This window comes from Gorilla gorilla, chromosome 1, assembly GCF_029281585.2.
Source record: "Gorilla gorilla gorilla isolate KB3781 chromosome 1, NHGRI_mGorGor1-v2.1_pri, whole genome shotgun sequence".
Taxonomy (NCBI): domain Eukaryota; kingdom Metazoa; phylum Chordata; class Mammalia; order Primates; family Hominidae; genus Gorilla; species Gorilla gorilla.
This window is the reverse complement of record NC_073224.2, coordinates 11,070,829-11,083,717: the sequence shown is the minus strand read 5'-3', so window position 1 is coordinate 11,083,717 and position 12,889 is coordinate 11,070,829. Positions and strand designations below refer to the sequence as shown.

Sequence of the window (12,889 nt, the reverse complement as noted above, 5' to 3'; positions counted from 1 at the left end):
GGCCAGGATGGTCTCGAATTCCTGACCTCATGATCCGCCCGCCTCAGCCTCCCAAAGTGCTAGGATTACAGGCTTGAGCCACTGCACCCAGCCTTTTTTTTTTTTTTTTAAATTAGAGACATGGTCTCACTATGTTGCCCAGGCTGGTCTTGAACTCCTGGCCTAAAGCAATCCTCCTGGCTTAGTCTCCTAAGTGGCTGAGACTACAGGCATAAGCCACTGCACCCAGCTAATTGTTTAATTCCTTTTTATACAGATGAGGGTCTCGCTTTGTTGCCCAGGCTGGCCTCAAACTCCTGGCCTCAAGCAATCCTCCTGCCTCAGCTTCTCAAAGTGCTGGGATTACAGGTGTGAGCCACCACACCTGGTTGACCACTCTTCACTGAGCCCCTTGTCACGTGACAAAATCATTATTGTGCCTAAACATACTGTTAAGGGAACTTTTCTTATTCCCGATTTCAAACTTTATGACAATGATTTGACATTTGGAGGCATGTTTCAAAAATTCTAAGTTCCCCTTGTAATATGTGAGGCTGCAGCATGTAAAAAAATACTGAAAGGGGGCCAGGCGCGGTGGCTCACATCTGTAATCCTGGCACTTTGGGAGGCCGAGGCAGGCAGATCACCTGAGGTCAGGAGTTCAACACCAGGCTGCCCAACATGCAGAAACCCTGTCTCTACTAAAAATACAAAGTGGTGGTGCATGCCTGTAATCCCAGCTACTCGGGAGGCTGAGGCAGGAGAATCGCTTGAACCTGGGAGGCGGAGGTTGTGGTGAGCCGAGATCGTGCGACTGCACTCCAGCCTGGGCAACAGGAGCAAAACTGTCTCAAAAAAAAAAAAAAAAAATACTGAAAGGGACTGAGGCTCCCCAACGTATAGGACCTTGGGGGAGGACATGTAGACACCAATTTAAGCATCGCTTGTGTTCCTGCTGTCATTGGTGCTTTGAATTTTAGTTCTTGGGATGAATTACTTCATTGACAGAGTTTTTCTTTTTTTTTTTTTTTTTTTTTGAGATGGAGTTTCACTCTGTTGCCCAGGCTGGAGTGCAGTGGCACCATCTGGAACCTCCACCTCCCAGGTTCAAGCGATTCTCCTGCCTCAGCCTCCCAAGTAACTGGGATTACAGGTATGCGCCACCACGCCCGGCTAATTTTTGTATTTTTAGTATAGACGGGGTCTCACCATGTTGGCCAGGCTGGTCTCGAACTCCTGATCTGAAGTGATCCGCCCGCCTTGGCCTCCCAAAGTGGTGGGATTACAGGCGTGAGCCACTGCACCTGACCAACAGACTTTTAAAATGAGTAAACCTCAATATTTTGGAGGCTCTTACACTGTGGCAGGCACATATTTAGTCCTGAAAGCAGCTCCCTGAAGTAAAGTCCTACTATTTTCCCAGTTTTACTGTAGGAAAAGCCAAGTCAGAGGCAGTTTATTAACTAGCCCCAGGTCACACAGCTAGGCGGTAGGAGAAGCAGAATTCAGCCCCAGGTCTTTTCAAGCTGTGCCTACAGAGCCTCTGTCACACCTGAGCATCACCTGTACTACTATTTATTTAATAGTCTTCTTTAAAGAGCGTCTCTTTCTATTCACTTAAAATATGGAATGCCAGAGATGGTCTGGGCTGGGCCCCTGGGCCCCAGGGAACAGCAAATGCAGCCATCAGGAAGATCAGGAAGAGGGAGGGAGAGGTGGATCTTGGGGGAGCTGAGCCAGGGGTAGGGGTGGCAATAGCCATGGGGGCCAGAGGTTGCCAGCAGAGGTTTGGGGTGAGAGGCTTCAAGCAGGGCAAAGTTGGGTTCTGGAGGCTCTGAGACGACTGGAGCCTGACCACTGTGGGAGCTGAGGGGCTGGGGAGGAGGCTGGGGCTGAGGTCAAGGTCACTGGGAAAGGAGGTGCTGGGAGGACGTGCAGAGCGGTAGGGGTTGCCGTCCCAAGGAGCCCTGGGGAGGGTATGGCAATGGAAGCTGGGGATTAGCTTGACATGGGTTAGGGCTGAAGGAAGTATGAGGCTTGGGGCAGTAGAAGTTGCTGGGGGTTGAGGAGGGGCTAAAAAGAAGAGGTGATCAGAAAACATCAATGGGGTTCCGGTCCCCACAGAACTGGCTGAGCACGTTGTCCTTTCAAGACCAACTGGGAGTTTGAAATCTGTTTCCTTTGCATAAGGAAATCCAGGTGCGCCTCCAGTTTCCAAAGTGACCTTCAACAGGACCTTCTTTGCAACTCCTCTGCTATGAGGAGATCTCATAGACAGACAAACAGACACAAAAGGTGTCTCCCTTGCTTAGTTTAGAAAACAGTTTTTAATTCTTTCCAAACCTATGGAGCTAAATAAATTTTAGCAAAGCAATGAAATACTCACCACCTACTATGTATTGTGCCAGGACATAGAAAGTCCAGATGATTTCAGTCCTGCAGGGAACTCACAATCCAATTGGGAAGATGAGGCTTGGGAACTGACTAAATACCAAATAGAGGTGCAGGAGTTGAAAGATGAGGCTGGGCACAGTGGCTCATGCCTGTAATCCCAGCCCTTTGCGAGGCCGAAGCGGGAGGATCACCTGAGGTGAGAAGTTCGAGACCAGCCTGGCCAACATGGCAAAACCCCATCTCTACTAAAAATGCAAAAATTAGCTGGGTGTGGTGGCATGCACCTATAATCCCAGCTACTCGGGAGGCTGAGGCAGGAGAATTGCTTGAACCCAGGAGGTGGAGGTTGCAGTGAGTTGAGGTCATGCCACTGCACTCCAGCCTGGGTGACAGAGCAAGACTCCGTCTCAAAAAACAAAAACAAAAGCACACACTGTCACTTCTGATGTATCCTGTTAGTCACATACAGCCAGCTCTAAAGCAGTGTGCAGAGGATTGCACAAGGCATGAATACCAGGGGGCAAGAATCACTGGGGTCCATGCTGGAAGCTGGTGACCCCAGTATGATTTAGTTGTTTGTTGAGCAACTATTATGAACCAGACACTGCTATCTGCCGAGTACAGTGACCAGGGAAGACAAGATACCTGCTTCCACAGGGCTGACATTCTGGTGGGGGATATAGAGCACAGCCAAGTGCATTTTTTTTTTTTCAAATCATAGATTGTGGTAGTGCTATATGGGAAATAAGCAGGGAGATGAGGATAGCTAAAGGAAGTTACTTTAAATAGGGCAGTCAGGGAAAATGTCTATGCAAAATAAGAATGAGTCATATAAAGGGCATTTCAGGCAAAAGTAACAGTAAGTGCAAAAGCCTGGAAGCTGGGAAGGGCTTGGCATATTTGAGGAACAGAAAGGAGACCAGTGTCGTTTGGTGGGTAACGAGTGAGAGTGATCAGACAACTGGATTTTATTCTATGAGCAATGGTAAGACATTGAAGGATTTTTAACAGAAGAGTGGCATCTTACATTTTAACGGCATTATTTGTATTACTCTGGCTGCTGTTTTTTTTTTTTTTTTCTTTTTGAGACGGAGTGTTGCTCTGTTGCCCAGGCTGGAGTGCAGTGGTGCAATCTCATCTCACTGCAACCTCCACCTCCCGGGTTCAAGCGATTCTCCTGCCTCAGCCTCCCAAATAGCTGGGACTACAGGCACGCACCACCAGGCCCAGCTAATTTTTGTATTTTCAGTAGAGATGCGGTTTCACCATGTTGGACAGGATGGTCTCAATCTCCTGACCTCGTGATCTGCCTGACTTGGCCTCTCAAAGTGCTGGGATTACAGGCGAGAGCCACCGTGCCCGGCCCTCTGGCTGCTGTTAAGACACTGTTTGGAGGGGAAAATGGAGGGGAAAAGTTTCTCAGGCAGACCACTGAGAAACAATTTAATAGGTTAGACCAGAGATGATGGTGGCTGGGACCAGCAGGGAAGATAAAGAGGAATAAATGGATTCCAGAGATATTTTGGGGGTGGCATCAACTGGACTTGGTGATATATTTGATGCCAAGAACACTTTCACTTACCCATACGTATTCCTTCAGTAAATAATTTGAGGGCCTATTTAAGTGGCAGTCAATGTGACAGGTTTTAGCCATACCACATGAAGCAAAAATAGACACAAGATTTCTACACTCAATAACCATGGATGGGTGCAGTGGTGCATGCCTGTAATCCCAGCACTTTGGGGGACCGAGGTGGGAGGATAGCTTGAGGACAGGAGTTTGAGACCAGCCTGGGTGACACAGTGAGAACCCACTCCTACAAAAGAAATTTAAAAATTAACTGGGCTTAGTGGCCCCTGTGGTCCAAGCTACTCAGGAGGCTGAGTCAGGAGGATTGCTTGAGCCCAGGAGTTTGGGGCTGCATGAGCTATGATTATACTACTGCACTCCAGCCTGGGCAACATAGCAAGACCCCAACTCTAAAAAAATAAATAACCATAAATAACCATAAAAGTCTACCTGCCTTAAATGCTATAAGGCAGAGTTTATATGGGGGTATAGGAGCATATAGTAAGTCAGAGAAAGCTTCCCTTAGGAAATGATGAGCCAAGAGCTGAAGGATAAGCTAAAAGTTAACTGGGCAGAGAGTGGGGAAACAGGTTCACAGAGAGTACAGCATGTGCAAAGGCCTTGTGGCAGGAAGGAGCATGACATGTTTGAGGAACTAAAAACAATAAGGGTGTGCTGGAGTATAGGAATCAGGAGGGATCACGGAGCAGGGTGCGGCGGAGGGATGGGAGGAAAGACCAGAGTATGAAAGGCGTTACAGGTCATATTCAGGGTTTGGCCTCTAGTCTGAGAATAATGGGAAACTGTTGAAAAGTTTTAAGGAAGGCAGAAGTAATGATTACAATTTCATTTTGTGAGGGATAAAAGACTACAAATTGGGTTCAGTGTACACTGCTCGGGTGATGGATGTACCAACATCTCACAGATCACCACTAAAGAGCTTACCATGTAACCAAACACCATCTGTTCTCCCCAAACCTATGGAAATAAAAAATTTAAAAAAATTTATTTTGAAAATGTTCCTCTAACTGTGGAGAAGAAAAGGAGGGGCAGGGTGGGGAGCAGCATGGGGCGAAGATTGAATGTGGAGAGTCAGGAGGAAATTGCAGTGGTTAAAGTTTTTTTCTTTTTTTGAGACAGGGTCTCACTCCCATTGCCCAGGCTGGAATGCAGCGGTGCAATCTCAGCTCACCGCAGCCTTGGCAGCCCAGGCTCAAGTGATCCTCCTCCCTCAGCCCCCTGAGTAGCTGGGACTACAGGCATGAGCCACCACACCCAGCTACTTTTTGTATTTTTTGTAGAGACAGGTTCTTACTATGTTGCCCAGGCTGGTCTCAAACTCCTGGGCTCAAGCAATCTGCCCACCTCAGCCTCCCAAAGTGCTGGGATTACAGACATGAGCCACCACACCTGGCCAGGTTAAACATTCTTAATTTTGGTTACATTGCTTGGAGTTTTAAAAAATCTGGACGCCCAGGCTATACCCAATACCAGTTAAATCAGGATCTCCGTGTGGGGCGGCAAAGTGGGGGTCCCAGGCATCAGTCATTTTTAAAACTCCCCAGATAATTCCATAGCACAGCCAAGTTTGAGAAGCAGTGATTTAGGCAGCAGATGACGGGTGTTGGCTGTAGATTTAGATACATTTGAGAGATGCTTAGGTGGCAATGATTGTATAAACAACAATAGGCTGGCAAAGGGCTGGTCTGCAAGAGGCCTGACAAGCACTCCTTGAGGAAGAGTTTTTCACAGAATAAGAGAAAGAATATTAAGTTGTTTATCGAAGTATAGGCTGTTTATCCTAACCATTTGGCCAGTTTTTGTTTGTTTGTTTGAGATGGAGTCTCACTCTGTCACCCAGGCTGGAGTGCAGTGGCGTGATCTCAGCTCACCACAACCTCCACCTCCCAGATTCAAGTGATTCTTCTGTCTCAGCCTCCCGAGTAGCTGGGATTACAGGCACCCACCACCACGCCTGGCTAATTTTTGTATTTTTAGTAGAGACAAGCTTTCACCATGATGGTCAAGCTGGTCTCGAACTCCTGACCTCAGGTGATCCACCCGCCTCGGCTTCCCAAAGTGCTGGGATTACAGGCATGAGCCACCGTGCCCAGCCTAGGCCAGTGTTTGATCAGATTTTCAGGGCAGAAGGTATGTCTACATTAGCAAGGACTTACATTTATGTTCAGTTCTCTGAGGTGTCTGATGAAATATAGACCATGATAGATCATGGTTATTGCTTAAGAAATTCTTCCTCAGTTAAAATTATTTCTCAGCACATATAATTTCATTGATTTCCTTAGGAAACATTTTTTGGGCACTGACTATGTGCAAGACACAGTGGAGGGTATGGAGAAGGCTCTGTCCTCAGAGAATTCATAGCCTGGGAGGATAAGATGGCCCCTCAGAGGAAAGTTACCCTTGTATTACTCACCCTGGTGCCAAATAAATCAAATAACTCATTTTTCCAAAATAAAATATATGCCTTTACCAATAGCGTGGCCCTTAGGCTCTCTGACCCTCAATATTCTCACCTGCGAAAAGGATAAAAATAGTATCTACCTAATAGAATTGAGATACCCATATAAAGAATGTAAGCATTGTGCCTGTATGTACTATTACTATGCCTTCGAAAATGTTAGTTACTATTAGTATTATTGATCAAGAATAAACGTATGCCACAATCAATATCTGTAAAATACTAATACAATGGAATTGCATATATCACTGAGATTAAGTTCTAAAATCCGTGCACAAGGTAAAAATCATGCATGATCAAAGTAATCCTTGAAAAATATCTTAGACTGGCCAGGTGCGGTGGCTCACACCTGTAATCCCAGCACTTTGGGAGGCTGAGGTGGGTGGATCACCTGAGGTCAGGAGTTCGAGACCAGCTTAGCCAACATAGTGAAACCCCACCTCTACAAAACACACACACACAAACACACACACAAATTAGCTCATGCCTGTAGTCCCAGCTACTCAGGAAGCTGAGGCAGGAGAATTGTTTGAACCCCAGGAGGCGGAGGTTGCAGTGAGCCAAGATCGCACCACTGCACTCCAGCCTGGGCAACAGAGTGAAAATCCATCTCAAACAAACAAAAACTCTTGATTGTTAAAGAGTGGTATTATATTACATCATTAACATATTTGGAATACACAGAATCCTCAGCAAGGTGGTTAAAGTTTCTCTGTGGTTATCAACTAATTATTCATTTTATTTTCCAACAATGACTTTCAAAGGAGTCACCACCACAAATCCACATGAACAATAACTGCATTTTGTCTGATGATAAGGAAATCCAAAAAATCATTTCACACTTTCTGCCCATAGCATCCCCAATCTGTGTAGCACGTTTCAGGGTTGATAACACTCACTGTTCTCACAACATTGACTGTTGAGTTCACCTGGTTAAGTTGTGTATGATTCAACCCCATCGTACAGCCTGCAAGGATCATGAGGAGTTGCTGAATGGAATTCCTCACACTTCTAAATTACTTTAATACATTTCCAGAATATAGTGTAATTAGAAGGCCATCATTGCTATTTGACTCCATAAAAAACCTTGAAAAGTCATGTGGTTGCTGACTACAGACAGGATCACACTCGATTAAATCTAAAAATCCTCAAAGATTTCATTTCTAGTCATACTCCTTGGGTTAGTGAAATGTTATCCATTCTTAATATCCAGAAATGTTTATTTCTTGAGATACTGTTGAAGCACTAAGGAATGTAGACTAGAACAGTGAAAGATTAATGATTTTGGAGTCTGTTCTGTGTCAGATGTGGACTGCACCTCTTACAAGCTATGTATACTTGGGCAAATTAATCTTTTTGAGATGGCAATATCAGTGTACAACTGAGAATTACTCTGAATATTAGAGTAATGTAATAAACTCTAATATTCACCTAATAATATAGTAAAGTTTTGTTACAGTGCAGCCGGGCGCAGTGGCTCACACCTGTAATCCCGCAGTTTGGGAGGCCAAGGTGGGCGGATCACTTGGGGTCAGGAGTTCGAGACTAGCCTGGCCAACATGGCAAAACCCCATCTCTACTAAAATACAAAAATTAGCCAGGGGTGGTGGCGGGCACCTGTAATCCCAGCTACTTGGCTGAGGCAGGAGAATCACTTGAACATGGGAGGCGGAGGTTGCAGTGAGCCGAGATGGCGCCACTGCACTCCAGCCTGGGCGACAGAGTACGACTCTGTCTGAAAAAAAAAAAAAAAAAAGTTTTGTTACAATGCTTTTGAAACACTAGCCTTTGGTTCCTTGAGCAATAATTATATTAAAGTGAAGCTCTCTTTGAACCCTTATTTTTAGATAAGCAAAATTGTTAATGATTATAGATTAGAGAGATTAGAGGTTATAAAATACAAGGGAACACCAATGGGTATGAATTTAGGAACGGCAGTATCACCCAAGGTAGGAGAGTGGGTGGATAAGACATGTGAAATCTCAAGTAAGACCAGTAGATTTTGAGTTCTGCCTCTGCCATTTCCTGGCTGTGTGGCCCTGGGCAATGTACTTGTCACTCTGTTGCTTCTGATAGCAAAGGGGATGGTGAAATAGATTCAAGTTGAAGAAAGATAAGGTGTAAAGTGTTTTCTTTGGCTGTTGTGTGGAGGCTGGATTACAGCAGGAGTGTAAGGAAGAGGAAAGGATATCAGTGTTTCAGGTGAAGTCCAGGTGGCCTGGACCAGGGTGTGATGGGGGAGTGAAGAGAAGTAGGAAGTGAAAATTAATTGGATTTAGTTGGTGAGAGAGTGGTCAAGGGTGACTCCCAGGTTTCTGGTTTGTGTTATTATAAGTAACACAAAAGAATGGTTGAACTTCATTGATTTCTTTGCTTTTCTCTTTTTTTTTTTTTTATTTTTGAGACGAAGTTTCACTCTTGTTGCCCAGGCTGGAGTGCAATGGTGCGATCTTGGCTCACTGCAACCTCCGCCTCCCGGGTTCATGCAATTCTCCTGCCTCAGCTTCCCGAGTAGCTGGGATTACAGGCACCTGCCACCACGCCCGGCTAATTTTGTGTATTTTTAGTAGAGATGGGGTTTCACCATGTTGCCCAGGTTGGTCTCGAACTCCTGACCTCAAATGATCCACCCGCCTCGGCCTCCCAAAGTGCTGGGATTACAGGCTTGAGCCACCACGCCTGGCCTATTTTCTATTTATTGTGATATCTATCATACCTGCAAAAAATATTTTGTATATATTCAATTTAAAGAGTAATAATAAAATACTTATTTATTCCTTAGGTCAGTTGTGAAAAATAATTCCCTACTATACTTAAAGCCTTTGAGTCCCCCTATCCTTCCCCCCAGATGTACCCTCTATTCTGAATTTGTGTTAATCTTGCCTTTGCTATTGACTGTTTTTACCATATACGTATCTATTCCTAAATAACATAGTGATTGATTTTGTATGGCTTTGAACTTTGTTTATTCTGTTTGGAGTTCATTGAACTTTTCTAATCCAAAGGTTTATAGTCAATAAAATTTGAAAAAACAAAGAAACCTCTGAAAAAAGAGAAAAAAATAATTTAGGGATGGCAACGAGTGCAATTTGATACAAAATAATGCACCGATAATGTATGACTAAAAAGGTTTGGGGGTACAGAATGAGATGTCGACATGCAAATTTATGTAATTTATTTCATTTTATTTACATTTTGGCATAATTCAATAATATGCCTCTTAATCAGAGACTGAGCCAAAGAAGCAACCTTTTGACTGAGTCCTTTTTCCCACATTTTAAATGCATTCATTTGTCTTAAACCCCAAAAGTTATTTTGTTACTAGGCACAACTGCTAAAAGGACAGTGTGTTAAAAATTAGGAGTGCGTAGTCTTTAAATAAATCCTTAATTTGTTTTAAATTCCAGATTGGAACCAGAAATTAGCCACAGTTTCACTGAATCCTCGACCGCTTAATTCACTGCCAGAGCTCTGCTGTTGTGAAGAGAGAAGCAGCTTTGAAAGAAATGCTTTTAAACTAAAATAACCACGGCATTCGAACAAAATAACGTTTGGCATTCTTAGGTGGCTCTTTTAGACTAAGTTAATGGCAGCAGAACTACTTTCAGTTTCAGTGTGTATACAGATGGCTATAATCCTAAAATATTTACATGTTGCAAATTCTTTGCAGATTAAGTTGGTCAGCTTAGAACAGGGAATCAAGATCTATCCTTAAGAGAACTTGAATTTAAGCCCCACTCCCAGTCTTATTGCTGATGCTGGCAAGCTATCTTACATTTAGGCCAATGTATACGCGGGATCAGGTAAGAAGATCATTGTGTCTGCACAATAATTGCATCACTGTTGGGAAAAATTAAAAAAAGAACCTGGGGGACATGGTCAATTAGAAAGAAAACTGGCACTGGAGACCCTCAAGGGGCTGTGGATGGAGAAACCCAGGTGTAGCCTGAGGCTGTAGCGAGATGTGGGACTGATACAAAGGATTAACTGAGAGTCTGTGTACAGGAGTTAGCACCCCTATCTTGGCAAGAAGAAAGCCTGACAACTAGGCATCAGCTCCTCAGGCAGAAAGCTAAAGGGTCTTCTCTAGGGAGAGGAAAGAATCCCAAAGGAAAAAAACCTTACATTTGGCTTCTAGGGACCCCTGCCCTCCCCCAGTTCCCCAGCATACTAGTTGACTCCCTCCTCACTCACTCTAAAGTAACACCTATTAATTGATAAACTTCTCCCAAGAATACAGAGTTCCATATAGCTTTCCATTGCCTTAGTCTTAAATGTGAAGGGCCAATCAATGATCAAATGATAGGGTTCTCCAGAGAAACAGAAACAGAATATATATATATATATATATATATATACACATATATATTATTATATATCTATAATATATAATGGATATATTATTAATAATCTTATATTATTTTATATATAATATATAAATAGATATATTAATAATCTAATAATAGATATATATATAAACAGAATATATATATATGTATTATGTGTGTATGTATGAAATGAGGATTTGTTCTGATGGATTGGCTTGTGCAGTTATGGAGGCTGAGAAGTCCCAGGATCTGCCATCTGCAAGCTGGAAGCTCGTGAAAGCTGGTGGTGTGGTTCCAGTCCAAGTTCGAAGGTTGGAAAACTGGGGAACCAATGTTGTAAGTCTCGGTCCAAGTTTGATGGCCTGAGAACTAGGAGTGCTGATGTCAAAGGACAGGAGAAGATGTATGTTCTGGCTCAACCAGAGATGGCAAATTCATCCTTCCTCCATCTTTTGGTTCTATTAAGGCACTCAAAGGATTGGATAATGCCTGTCCACGTTGGTGAAGGACACCTGCTTTATTCAGTCTACTGACTCAAACACTACTCTCCTTCAGAAACCCCTTCACAGACACACCCAGAAATAATGTTTTGCCAGCTAACTAGGCATCCCTTAGCCCAATCAAGTGAACAAATAAAGTTAACCATCAGGCCAGGTATAGGGGCTCACTCCTGTAATTTCTGTGCTTAGGGAGGCAGAAGTGAGTGGATCACTTGAGGAAAGGAATTTGAGACCAGCCTGGGCAACATGGTGAAACCCCACCTCTACAAATAAATACAAAAATTAGCCAGGCATGGTGGTGCCTGCCTATAGTCCTAGCTACTCAGGAGGCTAAGGTGGGAGGATCACCTGAGCCTGAGGAGTTGGAGGCTGCAGTGAGCCATGATCACACCACTGGATTCTAGCCTGGATGACAGAGTGAGACCCTGTCTCGATAAAAAAAAAAAAAAAAAATTAACCATCACAAGTTTACCCCTTGTCAACTTGGCACCCATAAACATCTTAAACCATACTTAACTTCCAAATAAATAACAAGGTCATAATCCTGCCTAACATGATATTAACATTCTGCACACAACCGAAAACGCACTAATCCCAGGGTGTTTACCTCCCGGAAGAGGAGGTGAAGTCTTTGAATGATGTTTACTCTTCTGATATTCTATAACTTAAATACTATGATGTAGCATTAACAATACTTAAATACTATATATCAGGTCAGTACATCTTATATGATAAGGGAATAAGACAGGAAATAAAGCAAACATTTTTGCCTAAAATATGTATGTATACGTACAAACATGCTTATTAAAAAATGAGGCCGGGTGCAGTGGCTCACCCCTGTAATCCTAGCACTTTGGGAAGCCAAGGCGGGTGGATCAGCTGAGGTCAGGAGTTCAAGACCAGCCTGGCCAACATGGTGAAACTGCATCTCTACTAAAAATACAGAAATTAGCCAGGGGTGGTGGTGTGTGCCTGTAATCCCAGCTACCCAGGAAGCTGAGGCAGGAGAATCACTGGAACACAGGAGGCGGAGGTTGCAGTGAGCCGAGATCACGCCACACTGCACTCCAGCCTGGGCAACACAGCGAGACTCTGTCTTAAAAAAAAATGAGGACATATGGCTATTACAGTCCTCATTCCTGTAACTGGCCACACAGTTGCAACTGATATTTATAAAATGCTGCCTTCTCCTACTATCCATTCTGTATCCCTTTTGACTTCAACACATAACTCAGCAGTCATGGTTCTTTACCAGGTGGAGTGGCCTAAACCTCCATTCATGAAGGGTCTGGTCATTAGTAGTCCTGCCTGGATTGGGTTGGGACATGGTAATACTGAGAGACATCCTAAGTGATCCATATCCCAGAAATATTCTTCCTTTGTGGAGTAGTGGAGTAGTAGTTCAATTTCCCCTTGGTCGTCCAGATCAACCGCCCCAACCAGCAACATAACTTCCTTCTTAGCTTGCTGACTCTGAGGCGTGAGGAGCCTAAAATGGCTGGGCAGCAGTCTTAAGTCCAGTCCAGTGGGATCATTGTGTCTCCTAGTGGAAGCATTCCTCCCTCTGGAACTAAGGTCTCTAGGCCAGCAGAGCATAAAGTCCTGGGAGCAGTAAGCAAACATTTTGCTAATGGGTTAC

General features: G+C 44.0%; 2 protein-coding genes across 7 annotated transcripts in view; one reads left to right on the top strand and one right to left on the bottom strand.

Annotated features, from left to right (window-relative positions):
* The window catches only part of SPMIP3 (sperm microtubule inner protein 3), a 37,093-nt gene extending 26,550 nt beyond the window's left edge, over positions 1-10,543 (top strand). For 3 of the 4 annotated variants that reach the window (XM_031015170.3, XM_019032378.4, XM_019032367.4), the window contains one exon: positions 9,830-10,543. In XM_031015170.3, the coding sequence (XP_030871030.1) occupies positions 9,830-9,878 (49 nt within the window). In that variant the 3' untranslated portion in view covers positions 9,879-10,543. Of the gene's footprint in view, positions 1-1,019; positions 1,133-9,829 lie in introns of all 4 variants that reach the window. The other variant, XM_055373842.2, reaches the window with a different exon arrangement.
* The window catches only part of ADSS2 (adenylosuccinate synthase 2), a 108,863-nt gene that overhangs the window by 36,247 nt on the left and 59,727 nt on the right, over positions 1-12,889 (bottom strand). The window lies entirely within an intron of this gene.